Raw genomic sequence first — 25,852 nt, forward strand, 5'->3', positions numbered from 1 at the left:
GCCGCTTCCTGGAGGCGCGGGGGAAGCGTGTCCTAGTTGCACGATGCGGAAGTGAGCCGCGGCTGGCGGCGGGGTTACAGTGGGGTCCATCCGGGTCCGGATAGGGAAACGATGTGGGGGGCTGGAGGGGGCCGGGGCTAGGATCCTTCCCCGTTCCTGACGGGGGGTGGGGGTGGGGAGAGGAAGAGCCTTCCGGGGGCTCGCCCTGTGTCCGCCCCGGGAGGTTTTGAGGAAGAGGCTCGGGGGGCGGAGGCCTCAGGAAAGGTGACCCTCATCAAGACAGGGGCGCAGGAGGGGTGGAGGGGGGCAGGGTTCCCATGAGGGGAAGCAAGGGGGGGTCCTCCTCGGAAATTTGCAGGTGCCCCTAGGAAACCGAGTGAGGGGGTTTGGGGTGAGTCCCGGGAGCGTTTCAAGCTCTCCGCCATCCGCAGGATTTTGAATGGGCTCCGCCCTGAGGGGAAACTAGGAGAGGGTCGGAGTTGGGATCAGGGCCCCTGAGGAGACTATAGGGCCCAGTGGATAGGTCACCCCGGGTGTGCGCGTGGTGTTTTCCCCATAGGGGGGTTTAGAGCCATGGCCACCCGGCGTTTAACAGACGCGTTCTTGTTGTTGCGGAACAACGCGATCCAAAGCCGGCAGCTGCTGGCCGAGCAAGTGAGTAGTTACGGCTCCTCCAGCCCTCTGACTTCACGTAGCATGGCTGCTGCGGTGAGTCTCCCTTCGTCCTACTGTATCCCACATTTCGCTGTTTCTTAAGTGCCAGCTGCGTTATAGGGCTGTCAGACGGCAAGCATGCCATCCTTGTGTCTTCTTTCCCCCTTTCCTCAACCTACCTTCCTTGCCTGTCTCTTCTTATATGTACTGTATATTTAAAAATGTGTTTGCTCCAATAGGTGTTTGCTCCCACCCCCGCCCCCAGTTCAATGTCCACTGTTAGGATTTGCATACATTGAGGGACACCCTGGCTTTTAAGGAATTACCCTGTTCCGAAACTGGTGTGCTTGCATTTAAAAAAAACAACAACTGTTGTAGCAGAGGGAGTTTTCTAATGGTAGGTCGTTTAACACCTTGCAATCAGAAAAACTTAAGTAGGTTTGCTCCCTGTGTAGTTCAGCAAGGAACTGCAGCCAGTCACAGCTAGTCAATTTTTATTGTGCTTTTAGATGCAGAAGTGAATGCTTTTCTTTCCCTGTTCTCCTGTCAAATTGCAGACTTGGAGCATGGGATTTCTGTTCTGTGTCTCAGCTATTTTTGTTCCATGGAAATCTAGGACCATTAGCAATTAAGCTAGCCCCTTTCTGCAGTCCCTCCTTCTACAAAGTACTGCCTGAATTGTTTCTTGTCACTTGAACTGATTTAGATAGATAAATGTGGCAATTAAAAGTGGGTGTGGCCTTGAATCTCCCCACCCATGCCTATGCTTTCTTTTGATCTGCTGAGTGTTCTTGAGGAAGTTACTCTGGTTCAATGTCCTGCTCTATTAAAGGGCAAAGAGTCTTCTTGCTGTTTTTCTAAAGCACTCTGAAGTTGAACAGACAACCTAATAAAAAACCAGTTGCTATCATATATCCCAATATCCATTTCTATTTTTTGTCAACTTTCCCTTCTCCATCTTTATGTTACAATTAATTTGGTAAAAGGTGATAGGAAAATATTCCTAGATGCCAGAATAAAATAAATGAAGCCAGAATCAAATCGCTAGGCACCAACTTGGTGCTGCAGTTAGGATAGTTTAGGGATTTTGCTCCTCATAAGTATACATGTCACTATAATTTCTTTCTTTCTTTCTCTCTCTGTGTGTGTGTTTTCATATCAGACACCTGTCTTGTCGATTGATTTTGCTTACTTTTCAGCTTACTGGTACAGTAATTCTGTTCACAAAACATTAAATTGTTGCCCTCTCCTCTTTCCCCCAATTGTATTCTCCTTTAGTGAATGAAAAATAATCTTAATTTACACCATGCACCCCCAAACTCAGCCCTCCAGATGTTTTGGGACTACAGTTCCCATCGCCCCTGACCACTGATCCTGTTAGCTAGGGATGATGGGAGTTGTAGTCCCAAAACATCTGGAGGGCTGAGTTTGGGGGTGCCTGATTTACATTGATCTCTGAGGCACCGGTGCAAGGAACAATGATCTTGTGTTCTGTTTTGTGCTATGCAACTGCTGAGTGCTGTATTCAACTGGTGTGCAAGTGTTTCTCTACACGTTGAAAATTAGTTGAAAACTGCATGCAGGTTCTATGTTGTTAGACTGTTACCTTGTTACAGTGCTATCCTTCCTATGCATGCCCACTCAAAAGTAAGTCCCAGTGAGTTCAGTGGGGCTTGCTCCCAAGAAAGTGGGTATAAGATTGCAGCCGTTGTTTTTTGTTTTGTTTTTTTTGTCCTCCAGCTCTGTTTTTGTTAGGCCAGAGATAAAATGTATCCTCATGCTAGTAATGTGTGTAAAAGAAAACACCCGTACAGTAATTTATACCTTTAAACAATACTTTGAGGTATAGGTTAATTGGCATCTTAGCAGCTGATTTGCACAAAATTGTATAGTCTTCTTCAGACATTTAGAGACTCTTGTAATTTAAAAGAAAGTGTCTATTGTGGGTTTGGATAGATAATAAAAGATCCTAATTACCATTTCCCTGGTGCTCGAGTACTTTTGTGTACATAACTGCTATGTTATACCACATGGGAAGGCTTTATTTGAAGGCTGTGTGTTAGAATGGGGGGGAACTGCCTGATTCCTATGTAATTTATTACAGCCAGTGTAAAACGAATTGATTAATTTGGTTATTACTAAATTCTGTTGGCAGAGTTTTAAGCCCTCTTATAACATCTCTTCCTTTCTACTTGAAGGAAAGACGCCCCCCCCTTTTTTCCAATGCACTTCGCCCACCTGGTCTGAATTGGACTCCTGCTCCTATCAGATCATGTTAATGTTGATTTGCATGCTGCTTTTTTAACCAAAGGCACCTGGTAGCTGAGAAGAGAAGAAAAACACATAATACAACAAAATAAAAGTCAATCAAAATTAATGCTCAGTAGTTAAGGAGCTGGTAAATATATAACAGTTGGAAGAATGGAACTCTGATGAAAAGGAATGAGAATAATCATTTGTTAAAAAGAGAGACGTAAGGGAGCCTTTCCAAAACCTGTTGGCTGCTTCCAAGAAGCCCCTGTCCATGTGGGTTAAACCACAGAGCCTAGCGCTTGCTGATCAGAAGGTCGGCAGTTCGAATCCCTACGACGGGGTGAGCTCCTGTTGCTCGGTCCCAGCTCCTGCCAACCTAGCAGTTTGAAAGTGCAGGTAGATAAATAGGTACCGCTCCAAGCGGGAAGGTAAATGGCGTTTCCGTGTGCTGCTCTGGTTCGCCAGAAGCGGCTTTGTCATGCTGGCCACATGACCTGGAAGCTGTACACTGGCTTCCTCGGCCAATAACGCGAGATGAGCGCCACAACCCCAGAGTTGGTCATGACTGGACCTAACAGTCAAGGGTTCCTTTACCTTTAATGGTGAGGCACAGAGACTTCTTGGCAGGTCTTAACAAGCATACAGTATCGTAAGGAACTAAGTGTTCCTTCAGATAATCTAGGACTGGGATGAGCAATACCAAACCTTTCTGTGGAGAATTTGGATTGAGCAGAGGTGCAGGAAGGTTAAGCATCCTGTCTCCTATTGAGACTCCATTTTAGTGCTCCATTTCAGGAGAACCTCATCCTCTTTGTTCCCACTTTTCCACGTTTAACCGGGGTGGCTACAGTAGGTAGATTGCTGTACACCTCTCGTTTGGCTGTCTACCGTGGGCAGCTGTGTCTCTCGCAGGGATTACTGAAATCACATTATCTGAAAACTGTGTAAAATGTCTGTGGATTCCAGGGGCCTTCTAAAAAGGAGGAAGAATGAATCAGTGAATGAACGAGCCACAAGCTAAGAGCCATATTGCATGGCACGTGGTCTCTTTCATTCACACTGGAGAAGAGAGTCCAGTTCCCTGAGGCTGACCATGCTAGATGGATGTTGTTGAACAGATTGCAGCTCCTCCTTTATCCACCCAAACCCTAAAAGTTTTGATATTGGAGTGGAGCAAGATCTACTTCCCATGTTATACATTTCCTATGTGAAAGCACATCTGTGTGGCATGGCATCCATAGATCATCATGTCTTGACAATCGCACTTGTGTGCATTTTGCACACACAACGGAAGGAGTTGGCCAATCACAGCTTCCTTACATATGTGCCTGTTGTCAAGCTTGGTGATCTACAGATGGGTTACTGCTTCTCGACACGCATTTTTTCCAGGTAGCTTGTAAAGTGTCACTTCCCAACCTTGCGCCCCCAGGTGGTGTTCTACAATCCCTGTCATCTCGGGCTGCTGGCTCTGCTGGCTAGAGATGATGGGATTTGTAGTCTAACAACATCTGGGGGCACAAGGTTGAGAAGGCTGCTCTAAAGAAAGAGGCAAATTGCTGGTATTGGGGAAATACATTTGGTCTCTTCTCTGCTGCACTTTTCAGCATGTGCCATTGTGGGATACTGTAATAGAAGTTTCAAAGGCCGTTTTGTTCTCAGGGAATGCAACACTGCATGCACATTAAAAGATCAAGTTATATATATTTAAAAACGTGAGTCCAGATCCTGGAACATTTGCCATTGCTGTTTGAAATTGCATGTGGAATAATCACTATTAAAAACACAGTATGAAAGGTTTTCTTCTTTTAAAAAGAGTCACTATTAATATGAATAAAATATCCCTGTATGAACTGTTCTTTAACTCTATGTTAAACCAAGAGACTCAGTTGACATTGCCGTATTGCTTACTGTAAAATAAGCAGATTTTTCTGGCTGGTAACCAACACAAACTGGATCAGTTGTGTTCTGTACTCATTTCCTATTTGACCCAGAAAATCCATCTATCTTTAAAAAGGCCTGCAATAAATACATCTTTTGCATTAATGCACTTTCTGTATGAATAGGCAGTTCTTCAGACTTAAATTTCAACTCTTCCCATTCCATTGACTCAACTGTGTAAATAGTTTGCTTTGTAACCAGCAACTTGTGAAATCAAATTTATACCATTTTAAATTAACTTTTTTCTTTTCTTTTTACAATGGCAAAGGTCACATCTGGCAGGGTAGTTCCAATGTGCTTTACTTTGGCACTGCACTGCCATTTCTTCCCAATTGTTTGTCCAGATTATAATTTCATGGGCATTGCAGTTTTAATTCTGCTTTGTAAAGTCTCAAGCTAATAATAGTAAGTAATAATAATAATAATAATAATAATAATAATAATAATAATAATAAGTAAGTGCCTAGTCAAATGCAGGTTCTTTCGAAAAGGGTAATAGAATAAAAATGGTTAGTTAAGTATAAAAGAGCATCATATTTGCAAACTGTGTGCTAATGTGAGTAGAAAATAAATGTTGTTTTAGGCCCTGGTTCAAATAATGTCAAAGCCAGCTGTTGTTCCTTTGCTCAATTTGAACTAAGTAAGAGGAACTTACCACCTGTGGATGCACAGGAGGGGCAGGAAATGAGAGTTGGCCAGCAGGTCGGATCCTTATCTCCCCAATCCATCACATGCCAAATTTGGCAAGTGGGCAGTGCTACCCATCCGTCAATCACCTGATGTCACAGCGACATCAGTTGATAGGTGCTTGAAGTCCCCCTTTTTTCAGGATTTCATACTGTCACACAGGACTTGCTTGATCAGCTGGTCACTGCAAAGCACTGAGCAGGGCTCTGAGCAAGGGGCTTGCAATACAGAATAAGCCTGCCTATCTCCTTTGGTTAGCGGTATATTCTTAACAGAAATGCTCACCCTGCATTCTTTTCCTTTTATAAATACTGTTGTCTATTCCTGTTGTGAGTTTACAGTCGTACCTCGGAAGTCAAACAGAATCCGTTCTGGAAGTCCGTTCGATTTCTGAAATGTTTGACTTCCAAAGCGTGGCTTCTGCAGCCAATTGGAAGCCCTGTTGGACATTCGGCTTCCAAAGGAACGTTAAAAAACCGGAACATTCACTTCCAGTTTTCGATCGTTCGGGAGCCGGAACGTTCAACTCCCAAGGCACCCGGAAGCCGAGGTAGGACTGTATATTTAAATCCTTCCGAATAGCCAAACTAGGTGATATGACCAGCCTTTTAACCTGACTGTGCTTGTAACACTTTATTTCTAAAGCTAGACATGCTGACAATATATATATATATATATATATATATATATATATATATATATATATGCAAAGATAAAAATCCCTGACCGTAGTTCAGCCTTTCACAACCCTGGTGCCCCCCAAGTGCTGACGGTAGTTGTAGTGCAAAATACAAGGTTGAGGAAGGCTGCTATAGTTCATTGGGATAAAATTCACGGCCAAAATGCACTAGCAAACTTCTAATTCACTAGCCAAATGCAGGATGCATTTGTTAACAGAGAGCCATTAATAACTTATTTAAAAAAGGAAAATACTGTTAGAAAGCTGGGATGCACCCAAAGTCCATGGCTAAAGAGATTCCTTTGCCCAACTCCTGCTATTTCACTTGCTCCTGGCCAGGGCACTTGCCTAGTGCCAAACATGTGCCAAACATATGTTTCTAATGGGCTTTCCAGGTTCCAACCCAGAGAATTCTTTTCCTCTTTCGTTCTCCTTATGCCGTGGTGTGGGGTGCTGTCACCACACCTTCAGCTTTGTCCTATCACGCACCCCCTTTCTTAGCTGCTGCGAGGCAAGGTTGAGGCCTCACTGGGCTTAGCAGGTGAGGAAGATTGTGCATAGCACTAATGTGCAAGGCAAGCTGTAGATGCAGGACGGCCTGTGTCAAATGTAAACGGAATTTTCCAGGTTGCAGCCAGTTTTGAAAGAACAGTTTATAGCCAAGCAATGTTCTGTGAATAATGCCTGTCTTACCCACACATTTCTTGAGCCTCCTCTGTTCAGAAATCCAGCCTGAGCTCGGGGGATATTCACATGCAAGGAGGCTGCATAGACACAAGCCTGTTCATTGAAATGTTTCTCTGTGCATAATGCTCAGTGGGTTCCCTTCAGCTACCATCTCATGGCTGCTAAATGTTACCACTGCCATCCCCGGTAACCACAGTTTGCAATTAATTAAATTGGAATGTGTATATACCCCCAAACTCTCAGATTCTGTAAATTTGTTTAGAGTAGAATACATGCCTGTCGTTATCAATCACAGTTTGCACTGGACCTGGGTTCTAACCTGCGTTTAATTTTTATTTACTTTTTTTTATAAAAAAAAGTTAGTTATGTAAGGTTTTAAAAATGTGTATTTTTTTGCAGATCAAGAAAATTGGTTTGAAATGATTTGAAAAGGGGAAATATGGAGCTATCCGCAAAGCTAAATGCTAGTCTACTTAAAAGCTGAAACTGCTTTTAGAAGACTGTTTTTGTTGCATTGATAAACTGGCAATGTTGATCAATAAAATTCCTTTGTTTCTTCAACTGACTGTACCCTATGCTCTGTCCTGTTCTTTTGTTTCCCTCTCTTACACTTTTGCTGTCCCTATATGGATGGGGCTGATGGGACCTACAATCTACCACAGGAGCTGGATGAGGTATAGTCCTCTTTGTCTAATGCTTCTCTTTCATGGAAAATGTCAAAGGAAGTTGCCTTATACCAGTCTAGCTGAGGGCTATCAGACCTGGGTTACTGTAGGGCAGCATGAAAGGCTGCTTTGGTAGTGGGGTGTATTTGAGGTCTTGCAGCTAGCTTGCATGCTTTACTTCCATATAACTGAAATGATTCCCCCCCCCATGAATGCTGAGGTGGTCAAGCCTACATTCATATTTAGATTGAATATGGAGAGGAGAGGAGAAACCATTGAGTCGCAACAAACACACACACACACACCCAAAAACCCAGGCACAAATTCATCATAATACTTGACTAATACAATGAACTGGGCTGCTTTTAGGTCAGATCTGAAGTTGTGATAGGTTTCAAGCATAGATTGCCACCGCAGATAGAAAATCCCTTGACCATCATATCAAGAAACTAATAAGGCCAATGGGGGGGGGGGAACTGGCAAAGGTTCACTCAGTACATCTTAGGTTGCAACCCTAAGCACATTTTCTATTACCGGTAAGTTTTTATAATAATATCACTAATTTATTATTTATATGCCTCCCATTTGACTGGGTTGCCCCATTGGACTTAGTAGGACTTGCTTAGGATGGCACAGATAGTCAAATCTATTCTGTTTGTTTCACATCTCTGTCCTGTCAGTGGTCAGGGTGGCTTGCATTTTCTCTTTGCAACAGCTCAGTGAGGTTCCTTAGGCTGAAAGAAAGTGACTCGCTCACTCACTCAAGGTCACCCGGTTTGCTTCGTGGATGGGTTTGGAATTAAATTTCCATCTCTGTCTCAACACTTTAGCCAAAGGATAGGGAGCCTGTGACCCTCCAGATGTTGTTGGGCTGCTAGCAGCCAGCAGCTCCATCCACCATGGTAAGTGGCCATGGCTGATGGGAGTTGTGGTCCAAAATAACACCTTGAGGACCGCATGCACCCCAGCCCTGCTCTGGCCACTGTACAACACTGTATTTGTAAAGACCCTGTATGTGTGCTTTGTCATTTGTTTAGTTAAAAATCCATATAGAATCATAGAATTGGAGAGTTGGAAGGGACCCTGAGAATCATCTAGTCCAACCCCCTGCAATGCAGGAATATGCAGCTGTCGCCTATACTGCTTTTCAGGCAAGCCTCACAAAGCAGTTTACATTATACTGTTGGGGAACAATAAGCACTATTTAAAACACTGTCAATGAAGCAGCAAAAACCATTTACAAGGAAAATAAGAATTTTGAAAGCTAGATCTAGCAGGGTTTTGGGAGGGAGAGGCTGCCTCAGCCAGAATACCAAGAGAGATAATAGGCTGAGTTCCAAGGGTGGTTTTTTTTTTTTTGCCTTCTCTCTTGCTATTATTTTCAAGAAAAGACAATGTACTATAGCACCCAAATAAGTTATATCAAAGATCCTTTAAGGCCCAAGGATGCGCACAACCCAGTCAGAAAACTGTCAGCTGCTCCCTTCACCTCCCAGAGATTATACAACTAGCTGTGGTGCTTCCACTTTGAGATGGGAGCCCTGGCGACCTCTGGGCAGAACTAACTCATTGTTACTGGCCTCTTTGCAATGCTTACTCTCCCTACCCACCTCCCCAAAGGTAAGTGGAAATATTATTGAGCTTAAAAAAAAGAAAGAAATCCAGGTAAAGATTCACCAGGGGTTGGAGCGCTGCAGACATGCTTATTCAGGTGTTCGCATTTAAATATGTGAAGGGGAAAACAAAATAACACAGGTAGTGCCAAGTGTGCCTGAGACTTGACTTGTACATTATTATCTTTGTTTTTGTACAACATCTCTTAAGTTTAAGTCTATAAATCGGAAGGCACAAGTCTCACTTGGCATTATAGCTAATGGTGCTGATGTGAGCTGTGAACTGCACACAGTATCTGCGTTTCGTGAAATCAGCAGCCGAGTTCCTTGAAAATGTTTCCTAGGGATAACAAGACTCCCCTCCCACCAAAATGAGATGTTTCTAATTTACCAATTTTAAAGTGATATGTCGAGCACCATATTTGCTGGAGGATATCTTAATCCGGCACTTCCTTTAATTTTAAAAGCAAAATTCCCCATCTTTTGTATAGCTTCCTGAAGGAACAATGCCTTTCCATTCGTTGCTTTGCCAGGAGTGACCTACAGCCAGCCATGCCTAGCGGGAGGAAGTAGACAGGATTTAGCTGGAAAGGCAGTGCCTCAGAATTGTATCGCAGACACGGATAGTGAAGTTCTGTTCTTAGGCCTGTTGCTTCTTTATGAGCTTAAGGTAGGGATTTCCTCTCTCCCTCTGCTTCAATTTCCTCCCCTATGACTATTTACTGAGGGGGCAGAGAATTGGACTTCAGGCCTTCACCATCTTGAAGGCTTGAGGTGGGTCACAAAATGTGCAAATTAGATCAAATGCATACTTAAAATTCTTGGCTTTAGCCAGGCTAGGTAGAACAATGTAGGCGACACTTACAAAAGATCTTTCATTTGGGGTGGGGAAGGGTGTCCTTAAACTTTGGGGCTGCTTACAAGACAGAGCTGCCAGGACTATGTTGCCCACTGGGCATATCCAAGCCAACCCTCTGCACACGGTTAGAGAGATGCATATCTTTAGAATGAGGACATAACATCTTTGAAAAGAAAACACCAAGGCAAAGCTTGGTGTACCTGGAGTACTGTGTCCAGTTCTGGGCACCACAGTTCAAGAAGGATACAGACAAGCTGGAACGTGTCCAGAAGAGGGCAACCAAAATGGTCAAAGGCCTGGAAACGATGCCTTATGAAGAACAGCTTAGGGAGCTGGGTATGTTTAGCCTGGAGAAGAGAAGGTTAAGGGGTGTTATGATAGCCATGTTCAAATATATAAAAGGATGTCATATAGAGGAGGGAGGGAGGTTGTTTTCTGCTGCTCCAGAGAAGCGGACACGGAGCAATGGATTCAAACTACAAGAAAGAAGATTCCACCTAAACATTAGGAAGAACTTCCTGACAGTAAGAGCTGTTCGGCAGTGAAATTTGCTACCAAGGAGTGTGGTGGAGTCTCCTTCTTTGGAGGTCTTTAAGCAGAGGCTTGACAGGCATATGTCAAGAATGCTTTGATGGTGTTTCCTGCTTGGCAGGGGGTTGGACTGGATGGCCCTTGTGGTCTCTTCCAACTCTATGATTCTATGAAAGCTTTCCTTTTAGTAGCTCCCAGTCTTGGGAGCCCAAGAAGCTGCCTCAGACCGCTGGTCCATCCAGCGCAGTATTATCTCCACTGATTGGCAGACCAGGTGCTTTCCCAGATCTACCTGGAAATCAAACCTGGGGCCTTCAAGGAACACAAAGCAGATGCTGTAACCACCGAGATTGTAGAATCATAGAATAGAATCATACCAGCCCTTCCCCATGGGAGCCTTCAGAACCTTCTTCAATGTGTTAAGCTTGTATTCCTTCTTTATTACAGAGTACTTATGTATAACCAGGAAGGTGGTATTTAAAAACAAAACACCAAATCCTTTTTTTTCCCACTTGTTTTGCTTCAGTAGCCCTTTGTGGCATTAAACTGACAATAGGTGGCCAAGAGTGGACTTGGTTAGTTGATGGGACAAACCTTTCCACCCTTTGAATCCCGTTTCTTCTTTGTCCCATTCTCCTGCCCACCCACAACTTTTGATTTGGGTAAGAGAGAGAGAGAATTGGCTTCTTTTTATGCAGGGTTCTTTACTCAGGAAGGGTAATGTATTGACTCTTTGGGAATTGATAATTTGCAAAAGCTATGAATGCGATGGCTGGCTCATAAGAGGTTTAAATATTTTAAGTACCCAGTACAGAGCCAGACGCAGGTGGTGCTGTTGGGACACGGGTGGTGCTGTGGGTTAAACCACAGAGCCTAGGGCTTGCTGATCAGAAGGTCGGCAGTTCGAATCCCCGCGATGGGGTGAGCTCCTGTTACTCGGTCCCTTCTCCTGCCAACCTAGCAGTTCAAAAGCACGTCAAAATGCAAGTAGATAAATAGGTACCGCTCCGGCGGGAAGGTAAACGGCGTTTCCGTGTGCTGCTCTGGTTTGCCAGAAGCGGTTTAGTCATGCTGGCCACATGACCCAGAAGCTGTACGCCGGCTCCCTCGGCCAGTAAAGCGAGATGAGCGCCGCAACCCCAGAGTCGTCCACGACTGGACCTAACAGTCAGGGGTCCCTTTACCTTTACCTTACAGAGCCATCACCCTTACTGTAAAGTGGTGGGTTTTCACTGTAACGTCGGAGAACCCTTTCCATACCCATTTGTCTACTGAGCAACCCTTTGCTTGCCTCTATTAACTGCAGAGGAACAGTTCTGTGGAAAAGGAATATGTCTTGGTTCATAAAATGCTGGCCAGGCAGAACACACCCAGCTTTTCTCTGTAAATCTGAACTGCAGGGGAATGATCAGTAATGATGGGCAAAGTGGCCAGGGAAGCTTTTCCTGCCATAGCTGGCTTTCTTCTTGGAGAACCACTGCTAAGAGTTCAAGAAGCCTGCGAATTCCCAGAAACACCTTTGCCTAAAGTTAAGGAATCTTGGCCTTTCACTCTGGGTTGTAATCATAAACTAACCATTCTTTGTATACTTTCTACAGCTCGCAGATGACCGCATGGCACTGGTGTCGGGGATCAGTTTAGACCCTGAAGCAGCTATCTGTGTAACTAAGAGGCTACCTCCAAAATGGATTGATGGAGTGGAAGAAGTGAGTTTACATGCCATGGGTGCAACTTAACGTGCAGCTATCTTTCTGGGAAAGCAGCAGTAAAGTTTCTTAATATCTCCTTGTTCACTTAATTTATATATAGCTCTTCCATTGTTCAGGGCAAAACACAAAAGTTAGAAATCCACAGTTGTTGAAAAGACACATGGGGTGGTGTTCAATTAAATTTTTCTTGGAGTAGACCCCCATGACTAAGTCGGTCCATTAATTTCAATAGGTCTACTAGTTGAATACCACCCTTGAAGTAGGAACATATTACAGCCAGATTGTAAAACCACCAAATCAGCAGCAGTGAAACTTATTTCACATCTTGAATGCTTGGCAAAAGAGGTGAGCTTGCTGTTGCCGGCAAGGAAGCCAGCAAAATTATTTTTTTCCTTTCAAAAAAAGTAGAGAAAAGTTTTGAACGAGTGGAGCCGCTTGCTTTGCCTTCCCAATATCCTTTCAGGGTCAGAGAACAACTTCAAACTGACGGCAGTGGTACTACTAAAAGTTTTGGGGAAATCTTTACCTCTGATAAAGTACCATTAGATGCCTGGTCTTGTAAGTAACAACAGGTAACTTACACAAGTTTACAGGCATACAAACAAGCTTAAAATTTAAAGGAGAGTGGGAAGTTTTGTGTGTTAGGAAAAAAAACACCTAGCTGCTTTGCAGAAGACTGTCGTCTATACTGTGGCTTCCATTTCTTAGGGGCAGCAGATGTTGTCAGCCCCTCAAGCTATCTTACGGCATTCTGTTTGCCTGGAACTTAATGGGAGTTGTTGAAAACTGCTTTACTAGTTCATCTGCATAGCCCTGCTCTGATTTCTGTTTCTAGATCTCAGACTTGAGCTTGCTGGAAATTATTCTCTTGGATCTGAAAGCCTTGACCCCCCCCCCCTAATCATAGAAGTGCTGGGGGCTGGCTTGATTGTGGCTATCACACACACAAAGCCATCTTGAGTTCAGGTTGGAATGATGCAGTCACTTGACCATGAAGTAAGTAAGTAAGTCACCAAATATAGCCCTTGACATCTCCTCTCTCTCACACACACAAACACACCCACCCACCAATTATATGGAGGAGGAATGGTCTAAATTCGAGCCAGACTTGCTTTCCTCTGGTCATTGAATTAAAGCATCATGTCCGGAAGGTTGCTAAGAGAATGCTTATGGAGTGATTTCTCTATGGATAGCAAATATGATTTTGCTTCATCATGGTCCCATCATTTATCTATTTTTATCTGCTGTTGTTCAGAACCGTACTAAATTTGCCCTAATTTTTATTGCTCTTTTAGATCCGGTATGAGGTCTCCAGGATAAAACAGAAGATGAAAGAATTAGCCAGTCTGCATGACAAGCATTTAAACAGGCCAACTCTGGATGACAGCAGTGAAGAAGAGCACGCAATAGAAATAACTACCCAAGAAATTACACAGGTGCCAATGAGGGGGTTTCTCTCTCCATAAATGAGTCTTGGTGTCTTTTTCATTTCTCGTGCTAGTGTTTTCATTTTTCGATCAGTCAGTGACTGAAATTGCTACTGCAGCTCAGAGGTTAGGTTGCTTTATTTGTTAAATTTATTTGTTATGTTTACCTTCCTTAAAATAGTTTCATTGAGCTCTTGAAGTGGGTTACAAGTGGCTTTGGTTTGCCCTGGGCAAGATAAAGCAACTGACAAATTTAATCAGTCAAATCCTTTTTGCTTAGGGAAATTAGCAAAAGCCGTACAACAACTGCACTTAAAATATTTATTCGCACAAAACACCTAAGTGGTTACTGCACTACAAGTTTATCGTGTGGCAAATAGTGATCTGGGTTCACCTGTTGTTCATCCTGCCTGAGATCTGCAGAGGAGACTTTCTACTCCCCTGAGCCATGAATTGCTCAGGTGAAAGAGAACAAGGTCTCTTTCAATCCGGGCATCCCTTTATGGAATTTATGTTTAAGGAAGCTTTCTTTCCAACCTGTTCTCTGGTTGGTTCATGTCAGTTTGCAAAGAGATTTCTCCTCTAGAAATCCTTTCCTAATACTGAGCAGATTCTGATGATTGACTTTGTTACTTCTAGTTTTTGTGATCTGTTATTGCTGCTCACTGTTTGCATGGGTTTAATGGCTCTGGAAGGTAATAAAACGAGTAATGTTTTTATGCAGGAGTTTGATATGGTGGTCTTGTTTTGTTTTAAAGTGATGTGGCTTGAGTAGCTTTTTGTGGAGAAGGCACCTGATAAATGCCCCAAAGAGAGGCAAGCAACTTCAAGAGAACCAAACAGATCGGTTCTCTTTGATTTAGGCAGGCATTCCCAGCCACTTCAGTTCCACCATTGCACAATGGGAATAACCAGGGACTTAGCACACACAATTTACTGTAAGGATAGATTAGGTCCAGCCATTAAAAGATATTTGCACATTCATACAACTCTGTAAGTGATAGCTGAAAAATAATATTTCAGTTAGAATGCTAATTTCTTAATTGGTTTTTTTTAGAATTGAGCAAACAGAAGGGCTTTCCTGCTACTAGAAATTTCTTCTCTTCTGTCTTCCCCCACAAGTTGTTCCACAGGTGTCAGCGAGCAGTCCAGACGTTACACAGCAAGTCTCGAAGCTGCACAGACCAAGAGCGGCAGCTTCTGAAGAATGTTGTGTCTTGCTTAGCGCAGTCACTTCAGGACCTGTCCACCAGCTTTAGGCACGGGCAGTCTGACTATCTCAAACGTAAGGAGCTTGTGCCATTTGCTTGCAGAGCACCCTCTATAGATGGTGTTAACAGTTTAACACTGGGCTAGATTAATTTTTCTCCGTTCCTACTAGGCGCTATGTTCATTAGGGAACTAGCACTAATAAGCCTGATTGGGTTGGTTAGATTATGGCCATTTCCTTGGGGCTCTGGTGGGAAGCAGATGAGAAATATTTATTTATTTGTAAAACACAGTGGCCACTTCTGTTTCAGTTTTGGGGAACGGGGACAGGTAATTTCTCTCTCTCTCTCTTTTTATTAATGTTGCAATACATATATGAAATCTTTACCTAGTAATACATATACATTATATTTGTAAATTCACATTTCCACATTTCATTATGTACCAACATTTAGCCATTTCTTATTTGGTTCTTATTTCTTGCCCTGTGTCTTCCCTCCACCTGTGTGTGACTTCCTTGTTATTATTTTGTAACTTTGTTATTGTGGTTGTATTTTTGTATCTTATTAATTAAACATACAGTAGTCAATTGAACATTTTTGAAAGAACTTTTGAACAATCCCCCCAAAAATCTAACAGGAATTTTGATTCTTCTTTTTGGAAACCTATTTGATTGTCAGGGTTAAATCTGTCATATAATTGATGATATTGTAGCCAGGTGGTACAAAACTGTTCAAGTTATTCGTATGGTTTCAATTTCTCAACCTACCCAAGTTTGCATTTGTATGCTTTAATAAATGCTTCATTTATAGTCACAGGGTTTTTTCTTGCTCCTGCCAGGTATGAAGAATCGAGAAGAAAGATCCAAACATTTCTTTGACACTTCAGTTCCCCTTATGGATGATGGCGAGGACACAACACTATACGATCGGGTAAGTGCAGGAACTGTTAAAGATGAATAATGGTTGTATTTGAAAAGGCGCTATTTTAATTTTCATCCGGTAGAACAAATGCAGCATTCTTGTTCCACAAAACAAATGAATAGTAATCTGATATCTGTTTGGCAGTTGATCTTTCTATGTGTCCCTGACTTCGGTGAGGGGTGGGGAAGAGATTTATGTTAATGAGTTGCCATTTGTAACAACCAGGCCATCCTAGTATAGCAGGTGTGGGGAACCTTGGCACGCCCAGATGTTGCTGAACTACACCTCCCATCAGCCCCAGGGAACAGAGATCTTTCGCCAGCCTTTCTGCCAAAGGTTCTGAGAGGGGAAAATGTGCTGGCTCTGGATTTTTAAACCATTGTGTTTCTACTGGTTTCTTAGTTGGGACCCACAAATGAGTCACACCTGGGCCTAAGCAGGGTTGCCCCAATATCACCATTGCAATTTTTTTATTTATTTCGAGAAAAAGAGAGAGAATGGAGATGTATGATTTTTTTTATATATAAAAAAAGTTTGGTATGTTGTAGGTTGGGGTCAAAAGAGAATAAGAATTAGTTGAAAATGATTGAGTTAGATTAGTCCTTGCTTTTGGTATTTGTAAAATTGTGGGATATTAGCAACTATTTACGGTACACTATTTACACTCAATATCTTTTCTTTCTTTAAATAAGGGCTTTACAGGTGACCAGCTAGTATTAGTGGAACAAAACACAGTGTTGGTGGAAGAGCGGGAGCGAGAAATCCGACAAATTGTACAGTCCATTTCTGATCTCAATGAAATTTTTAGGGACTTGGGATCAATGATAGTAGAACAGGTAAGTCTCTCTAAGGTTCTGCTATGTTACTTGCATCATATGAAGTTCCCTTACATGGAAACTCCTTCCCTGCCCAATGCCCATAGATGTGCACAGAGCAACAGGTGTATTTTTCTATAGAGGAGGAGACAATGCCCCTCTGTGTAATGACACACTTTCCTAAATACCTGCAGCACAAGCTTTATCGTGATGAAAACAGAAAACTTAAATATCACGGCCCAACCAAAATTTTGCCAGCCACCATCCTTTTATTTCTTGTACAATATCCCTTTAATAATGAGCATGTGTTCTTCTTTTCAGGGTACAGTTTTGGATAGGATTGACTACAATGTTGAACAATCATATGTTAAAACAGAAGAAGGGTTGAAACAGCTGCATAAGGTAAGCACAAAGTGTCTTCCAATCTGCGTCAGTACTGATTCTGTCTAGGAACGGCTATGAAAGACCAGGTAGAAACTTGAGGCAAGGTGTCTCTTTCTATGGCAGTCTGTTTTCCATGGGGTTTCAACAGGTAGTTTAGACGAACAGGATGCAAACAGCTTAAAGTGAGCCATATTGGACAATGATTTCACAGCTGGCTCCTGGCCGCAACTGAACACCTAGCTTTCAAACGCTGGCAACGTAGCAAGCTGGTTTGTATGTCACATCAAACCATACTTGGTAACAAACTATGGCTTAATGTGAATACTGGTGCCTACAGGGAAATGAGCCAGGGTCTGAATCTGGGCTTGTAGCTTGTTTTCTTCAAGCAAACAAGGAGCAATAAGCAGAGAACCTTGAGCCTGGGTTCAGACATCACAACAAGCCAGGGCTATGGGTTGTTTCCTGGCTAAAGCAAGAGCTCTTCAGTGGGGTCCACCAGCATGCTGCTCATTAATATTAAACAATGGTTGGTTTTAAACTATGACATAATAATAATAATAATAATAATAATAATAATAATAATAATAATAATAATAAATTATTTATACCCCACCCATCTGGCTGGGCTTCCCCCACCACTCTGGGCGGCTTCCAACAAAATATCAAAATACAGTAATCAAACATTAAAAGTTTCTCTAAACAGGGTTGCCTTCAGATGTCTTCTAAAAGTCTGGTAGTTGTTTTTCTCTTTAACATCTGGTGGGAGGGCGTTTCATAGGGTGGGTGCCACTACCAAGAAGGCCCTCTGCCTGGTTCCCTGTAACTTGTCTTCTCGAAGCGAGGGAACCGCCAGAAGGCCCTCGGCGGTGGACCCCAGTGGGGGTGGAGACGCTCCTTCAGGTATACTGGGCCAAGGCCGTTTAGGGCTTTAAAGGTCAGCACCAACACTTTGAATTGTGCTCGGAAACGTACTGGGAGCCAATGTAGGTCTTTCAAGACCAGTGACATAATGTGACATACCAGTCAGCCCTGCAAGTTAAATTACGACTTTTCGATAGTGCTTGCACAACCTGCAACTCTTGCTGAAGCCCTTTTTTTTTGCAAAATGGATCTTCTCTCCATTTATTTACTTTTATCAGCTTGAATTGTCTCAGCCTGAGCTAGGTGTGTTGCAAGGATAAACATGGAGCAACCGTCATGTATGTTGTGCTGGGATCAAATAGTGGAGTGAAAAATGTGGTCAGTCGGACCTGGGATGCAAACTTCACTATATAATCGGAATATATTTAGGCTACAATCCTATGCATGCTTGCCTGGAAGTAAGTCCCATTGAAGCAGAAACCAAAAAAAGCCCTCTTTCCTTATAACACAGTTATTGTATAATAAAACATATGACGTCAACGTAAAATGTGAGTAGGACCATGTTGTAAAGTCAGCAAGATAATGACTGTTAGGTAAAACTGCCAGGTTGGTTTGTTCTTTTGTTCTTCGGTATGTACACCTCGCTAGCATGTGTTACAGATTATACATTTGAGTGATGGCTTACATTACCCCTGATGCTGAAACCAAGTTCAAAATAATTGCGGTATCTACATGGAGGGATCTACATTAAATTTGCTCCGTTGTTTTTGTTTTTTCCCCAGTGCACTGAATTCCTCTTTTCTTTTATCCACAGGCTGAGCAATACCAAAAGAAGAATCGGAAGATGCTCGTCATTGTCATTTTGTTTGTAATAGTAGTTGTCCTTATCATTCTTCTCATTGCTGTCAAATTTCGCTAGGAAGCACTCCAGTGATGTTTTTCTTCCTCTGTGTTTGTACGTTTCGGGAGGTGGGGGTGTTGTGCTTCTCCCCCCCCCCTTTTGGTTTGTTTGTTGCTGATACGAGTGGTTGAGCCTCTCACTCTGGAACGCTGCCTTGTGAATGAATGTAGAAGCCCTAGTGGTGCAAGATCTGTGCAATGTTTCGGGGGGGGGGGAACGGGACAAAACCCCTTTCTGTTTTACATGCTAAATGACTGCGCAGGTAGTGGTTTGCAAAAATGCGAGCAAAAAGTATTGGGAATTTTGAGAAATGCTCCCAAACCAGGCATCTGGCTATTTATCCAGGATGTAGAACACTTAAAATGCATCTTTAAAATTATGTTACGGACTGAAATGTTTCAGAAAAGCATCATAATCTGGTTGTATCGAGAACCCAATAGTGTTGTTTGCCAACATTTATGTTACGGTTAATCTTAGGTTTTTGTGAGCTGCCTAGGTTTCTTTTTGGAGACGATACCAAAAACTGTGGGTTGGAGGTAAAACTGCCTTAAATGTAAAAAGTGTTTGATTTTAACTAGTTTTCCTCCAGATTTAAGAACTGTGTAGACTTAGTGGAAGTGAAACACTTTTTAAAACAGCAGATAATTTATATCATGTGACTTCATACCATTATTATTATTATCATTATTCCCTTGAGTGGTATTTAGCAGTGTAAATATAACTCCCCAACCATAATGAGTGCTACAGAAATTTTAAATTATTTTCTCGGCTTCAAATAATCCAGAATGTGCTTCTTCTCTCCCTGCCGTGCCTCCGACACATGTCCTTCCCCTAAACTGATTTATGTACTACTGTACTGTTGTTCTACTACATATATTTTGGAATATTTGAATGTTAAGCACGGGTGGAAGGAAATCTTTTGCTCTTCTTCTCCTCCTCTCCCCTGACCCCAAATCTTTATCCGCTATCATGTGAGCCTCAGTGGTGACAGCCTTCATCCCCTACTTCCAAATACTGAATTGGAAAAGGGGTGGTGGTTTTTCAAACGTGTAGCTTAAATCAGGTGAAATAAGCTAACCAATGCATATATTGGAATCGTGGATCTAAATTGAAAAACGTTTGTCCTCTGTCGGGCTCTGGAAAGCCTCAGGAGAAACGGGGGTCAACAGCTGTGATTTAAAATGCTGTACTCCTTGGTTCCTCCAATGCAGCTGGCAACTCTGCCGAGGGAGCATTTTTTAGCAGTTTTAACTGGATCCTAAAAGTGCTGGGCAATTTTAGGGACCTTTGCTCCATTCCTTTGTTGTTGTTGTTTTAAAAGATACCATTCCTTTTGTGAATAATTTATTTAAAGCTTGTGGGGTTGTACCTCTAGCAGTGTTTTGCAGTCACTGTGATCTCGTCTGTGCCCTCCGCACCTCACCTTTCCCCCCCAGCTTTTTGCACCACTCAGATTTCTTTGTAGAATGATGAAAACAATAAAGAGACTCTTGCCTTGATCCACTCCAGGATTAAGCCTGCTGGTTAGAACAGAGGATAATGTCCCCCTAGGAATATCTCCTGGAATAAAGAGATGCAGCATAACAGTGTCGTGATCTCGTGCTGCTCCCTATGTCAGCGCGGCTTCTCCCTGTGGATTGTGTTCCAAGTCAGCACTTTCAGATCTCTCTTACTCCCACAGATCATCGTATAGGGCTATAAAATGAGCTCAGTCTAACACGCTACATCTTCATCATGGGGCAGTATAACTAAAGAGCATGGCACTGGTGGTGAATGGTGGATGTTGTCCTGTACTTCCTGCTTTATGGACTATTCAGTATATGACATAAGACCACAAAACACTGGGGACTAGAATTGCATCAGTGAATAGTTAGTTTGCCCACCTTGCAGGAATGTGTTGCTGCTTTTATAGCTGGGTGTTGTTGCAGGTGTACCAGACCTACTGCTTAAAAACCTCCAAGGAAGGAGACCCCACCACCTCCCGAGGGAGATGGTTCCACTGTTGAACAGCTCTTACTGTTAGAAAGTTTTTCATCTTCTTGAGTAGGAGTCCCCTTTCTTGTAACTTGAAATCATTGGTTCAGGTCCTACCCTCTGGAGGAGGAGAAAACAACCTTGGCCATCTTCCATGTGACAGCCCTTGAGATATTTGAAGATGGCTATCATATATCCTTAGTCTCCTCCCCTAGCCATATCAGTCTTAGATGAATTGATGTAGCCAGGAAACAGGTTTACAACCTATGAATTAAATTAAAATCATGAACAATCCAACATAGTGCTTTCTCTTCCTTCCTAGTTCCTTTCAAGTTATTTTTTTCCTTTGCCAAAATTTGACATGATGGTGTTGAAATTGTCCATAAACAATTTGCTAAGGTCAATGCGAACCCTAGAACACATCTAGTGTCTGCCTGAACAAAAGCTCTCTATGGTGTGACCCACTATGCCAGCATTGATAAGATTATCATTTTTTTAGCACTGTTCATGTATATTAGGGGCAATGAATCTTCTTTTTTTCTGCCTGAGAGCTCTGCTTCCTACTGGGCAACATTGCCAGGGCCATATGTCAACAGTGGGTGCAGTAAGAGGCAAGGGCACAGATGTAAATTTTAACCGTTGTACAGTTGGCTAGTTTCTATGCACATCCCTCTTTATTTAGGCAAGCGAAAGGCATTATCCATGTTCAATTGCAAAAGCACTTTGATGCAAAGCAAGTCAGTGAGAGGTATGGCCCAGAGGTAGTTCCAAGGGCCAGACAGAGATGCAATTTGCCCCTCGGACTGTTTTCCCATGCTCAATGTAACTGCTGGCTTATGGAAGAAACGAATAGCTTTCTGCTTCAAGAAATGTAGAGTCTCTAAGCTTTGACAATGCAGAGAGAATGAGGACTAAGTTTACAACAGATGAATGGGAGCCAATGTGACTGTACTTTAGATTCAGTGTTGGGGATGAAGGCTTGTGGTTGCGAGGACTTTCTGTTTCCAAACCCTGAAAGGCAGTCAGGAATTGCTGAAATGTTCCTCAAATCCAAACACTGATGGGACAGAAGGAAGAACGACAAATAACTTATCCAGCCATGGGGTTGCAGAATAATAAGTACTGTACATGAAACGCTGTCGCAACAATGGCTGGCAAATGGCATGTATTTTTGCGGACTGCTTTTAATTCTGGCTTAAAATTCAAAGCCTTCTGCTTATAAATACAGACAGGAAAAAGTGGGCAGCAATCTTATTTTGGGGGTAGCAGTTTTAAATCTATTTCACTGCCATCCTCAAATAACCCTGTGAAGAATGATGCAAGCTAATGACAGGCCTACTCAGAGTAAATTTGTTTAAATTAATAGGCATTGCTAACTTAAAATTAATAATCGGTTGAATGCAACTCAGTGCTTTTAGCATACCTAGAGGTGTACAAATACTTTTTGAGTCTTATCATTTCATGGTTATAATATGAAGTCTCAAATCTGGGCACTTAGGTTTCCCTTTTGCGAGAATCTGTTTTACAGCAACTTCTTCTTGTCCACTTAGTCACAGAACAAAACTCAGGAGGGGAGCATCTGATAAAGGCTTTATTATTGTTAGCATACCAATCCTGCCTAAAAATGTGGGGTTTTTAAAAAAGAAAATGCCATACCTGGCGCAGAACAAATCATACAAAGTAAACGGATGCAAATTTTGCTTAACTTCATTTTCATATATAGTGCCCAAAAAGCAAACCAAGCACTCACAGATTCTTTTTTTCCTTTTTTTAAAAAAATAACAGGCTGTAGAAGCTAGGAAGGGGGTAAAAAAGGAAATCATATGGGAGAAAGCTTGAGCAAAGTTACTAATATTTAAAATGTTTTTTCCCCCTCAATATGGTTGTGGATAAAGCAAGGCAGGTCAGGTGTGGGGAGGAGGAGGGCATCCTAACTCTAAGGAAAAATTTATGCTTTGTGGATGCAGGATTTAAATGTCTGTGGGACTTACTTGTTTTTGTGAAGACACAGCCCTGCGTAGGCATATCTCTTAAGGCACTAAAACAAAATCTTATCTTCAGCCAGCAGAGCTTCCCATGGCTATTGGGAAATGCTTCTGAAGTTCTGTTTGTATCTTGTACTTGACCCATTTGTAAATGTCTAGTGCGCTGTGTTTTCTGAAGGTTAACACAAATCCTCAATTGCTCTGAGAACTATTAACTTGATTGGGACAATTTCTGAGGACTCCAATGTAAGATATGTACATTCCAAAGGGGTTTAGGACCTGAGGTTCCTTCTGTTCATCCATCGTAGTTTCTGTGTCAGATGACTGTAGTCGGAGAGGAATAAAGTTCTATTTAATATTATTTATTTATTGAAATTCAGTAACATTGTCGAAGTCAGTTTCTACTGCTTTTAACATGCTTTTTTTTCCATGCCAGCCGTGTGACATCGGTCAGACAAGTACAGTAGGCTTATAGTTCACAGTGGATGGGTGGAAAAGACCAGGGAGACAACAGTGAAGTCTCAGATTAACAGATGAATTGGCAGAGATTTGACAGTGATTGTCATGACGGATTGTGGCTGTGCCTCTTTTTTTGTGGACCTTTGTACAGCTAAGGGGGCATCATAAACTTTTATGGGATGTTTTCTCTAAACTTCTGCAATGTTTCATGTATCTCCTCCTTGGCTATGCCTCAACAATATTGTTCTTTGAAGAAGAAGAAACTATTCAGGTTTTTATATCTAAAAAAGGTGAGAGGTGAGGATCACATATTCCCTAATCACAACTTGAAAGCTGAGACTGAATTACCTGCTGTGCTAGCTGGGGCACAGGAAAGCATTAAATGATACAGTGGTACCTTGGTTTGCAAACACAATTGGTTCCGGAAGTCTGTACTTAACCTGAAGCGTACTTAACCTGAAGCGAACTTTCCCATTGAAAGTAATGGAAAGTGGATTAATCTGTTCCAGACGGGTCCGCAGAGTACTCAACCTGAAGCGTACTTAACCTGAGATATGGGTGTAATTGGTTCCGGAAGTCCGTACTTAACCTGAAGCGAACTTAACCTGAAGTGAACTTTCCCATTGAAAGTAATGGAAAGTGGATTAATCCTTTCCAGACAGGTCCGCAGAGTACTTAAACTGCAAATACTCAAACCGAGGCGTACTTAAACCAAGGTATGACTGTATGTGCTTATATGTATGTACGGATGTCCTTCACTCTTTATCATTAAAACAAATCAAACTTCTTTTAAAGAGTTTCAAAATTGCTCTGAAGTTTCAGAGGGATGGTATGTTGTTGATGTAATAAACACTAGCCAATAGATCCCCGTCACAACTGGTATTTTCATGGTATAAATTTTAAGAGGTTGTTGCAGGGAGGAAAATGTGTTCTTAGGGCAGCGCAAGTGACTTCAAACTACGTCTGCCATGCTCACAATGTTAAATCAGTTTTCAACCTAAATAAATGCTGTCTGCTGTGTCTGCCTCTTTTTAACATTTGCTGTGTCTGCCTCTTTTTAACATTAAGAGAGGATAAAATGGGGAAAGCCCCATTTACAGATGCTTATTAGGGCAAGGATTGAGAACCTCTGCTGGGTTCCAGACGTCCCTTTCACTATATACTTATTAAGAACTATACACCTTAAACTTGTTTAGATTTGTGCCTCGATGAGGGACGGAACTGCCACATACTTTATTTAACAAAGAAATAATCACAGAATACTATAGAAGACCAGCATGTATGAAGCATCCCTTACATTTTAAGGCTTGCTTAATTTTGTTTTCATAATATTAGCTCAGAGCAGATATGGGCCATTTTTCTCTGTTTCAGGCATACTTTCTTTCGCAGCTCTCTTGTGACCTCACTCTCATTTTCATCCTGATCCCAGAACCACACTTGGAGCTTTGCATGGTCAAAACTTTTTTCCATTGTTAGGGAAGCTTATGTACAAACCTTGTACATGAAATATTCCTCAACACAGGTTCCAGTGCTTTGTACAAAGCTTGCCCAGATCCTTTTACAGTAATGAGAGAAACCTTGCCTGTATAAAATCCTGTATATAACTTAAGAATGCTCTCATGGTTTTTTGCATTTCAATCTTTGCATGCAAAGTGAATGTTCAGTTCTGTGGCTCACCCTACATAAAACAATGAGGAGGCAACATTACTGGGAAGACCCTGTTCTTCAATGCCCCACTGTGTATGAACTCCAGCAGAAGCCAGTGTTGATTGTTGTCATGGCCGTATACCGTAATTGCCGCCTGAATCTATGCCATATATAACAGAAGGGACCTCACGTCTTGCCCAACTATGTACAGTATATTTTCTTCCACTTCTGTGAAACAATTTGTAATGTATGAATAAACCATCAAATCTCCAGTGTGGTGTGCGAGGTGTTGCATTGCCTTGAAAATCCTCTTCAATTAGTGGCTCGCAAACCTCTTGAACAGAGGAAGCTCTCTTATAGCAGGTCAGATTCTTTGCCCATTAATTATTATTATTATTATTATTATTATTACCCCGCCCATCTGGCTGAGTTTCCCCAGCCACTCTGGGCGGCTTCCAACAGAACATAACATTAAAATGCAATAATCCATTAAACATTAAAAGCTTCCCTAAACAGGGCTGCCTTCAGATATCTTCTAAAAATCTGGTAGTTGTTTTTCTCTTTGACATCTGGTGGGAGGGCGTTCCACAGGGCAGGTGCCACTACCGAGAAGGCCCTCTGCCTGGTTCCCTGCAACTTGGCTTCTCGCAACGAGGGAACCGCCAGAAGGCCCTTGGTACTGGACCTCAGTGACCGGGCAGAATGATGGGGGTGGAGACGCTCCTTCAGCGGGTGCCACTACCGAGAAGGCCCTCTGCCTGGTTCCCTGTAACTTATCCCTGCTGTTGTGTATTTTGGCTCACAATTCTCCAGTATTGGGGCCAGAGATCCTTCTCCGTTCCTGCTACTGGCTTCTTTTTAAGTTGGAAGTGCCTGAGATTGAATTCGGGACCTTCTGCATATGAAGAAAGCTAGCATAGCTTCTTATTAAAAGGATCCATACGTTAAATTTTCCCCAATCTGCTTGGTTTCTGCCTGTCTTAAACATCATT

General features: G+C 42.4%; 1 protein-coding gene across 5 annotated transcripts; it reads left to right on the plus strand.

The window, feature by feature from the left end:
• STX16 (syntaxin 16) lies at positions 1-25,132 on the plus strand. 5 transcript variants are annotated; one of them, XM_035122865.3, is made up of 9 exons: positions 299-708; positions 7,561-7,572; positions 12,165-12,272; positions 13,571-13,711; positions 14,825-14,987; positions 15,752-15,843; positions 16,527-16,670; positions 16,971-17,051; positions 18,709-25,132. In XM_035122865.3, the coding sequence occupies exons 1-9, from the start codon at positions 574-576 to the stop codon at positions 18,811-18,813; spliced, it is 981 nt and encodes a 326-aa protein (XP_034978756.1). In that variant the 5' UTR covers positions 299-573; the 3' UTR covers positions 18,814-25,132. The 5 variants fall into 5 exon arrangements, with proteins under 5 accessions (XP_034978759.1, XP_034978756.1, XP_034978757.1 ...); XM_088674681.1 differs by having other exon boundaries at positions 300-654; XM_035122868.3 differs by lacking the exon at positions 7,561-7,572 and having other exon boundaries at positions 1-654.
• The last annotated feature ends 720 nt before the right edge of the window (positions 25,133-25,852 follow it).

This window comes from Zootoca vivipara, chromosome 7 (genome assembly GCF_965207765.1).
Source record: "Zootoca vivipara chromosome 7, rZooViv2.hap1.1, whole genome shotgun sequence".
NCBI classification, from domain to species: domain Eukaryota; kingdom Metazoa; phylum Chordata; class Lepidosauria; order Squamata; family Lacertidae; genus Zootoca; species Zootoca vivipara.

What these genes read in the sequence shown, in the direction of transcription:
- STX16 (XM_035122865.3), top strand. Translation starts at nt 574, where the DNA reads ATGGCCACCCGGCGTTTAACAGACGCGTTCTTGTTGTTGCGGAACAAC. An exon ending in GGATTGATGGAGTGGAAGAA is followed by an intron (nt 12,273 to 13,570) that starts GTGAGTTTACAT and finishes TTGCTCTTTTAG; the next exon opens with ATCCGGTATGAGGTCTCCAG. An exon ending in CTACCCAAGAAATTACACAG is followed by an intron (nt 13,712 to 14,824) that starts GTGCCAATGAGG and finishes TTCCCCCACAAG; the next exon opens with TTGTTCCACAGGTGTCAGCG.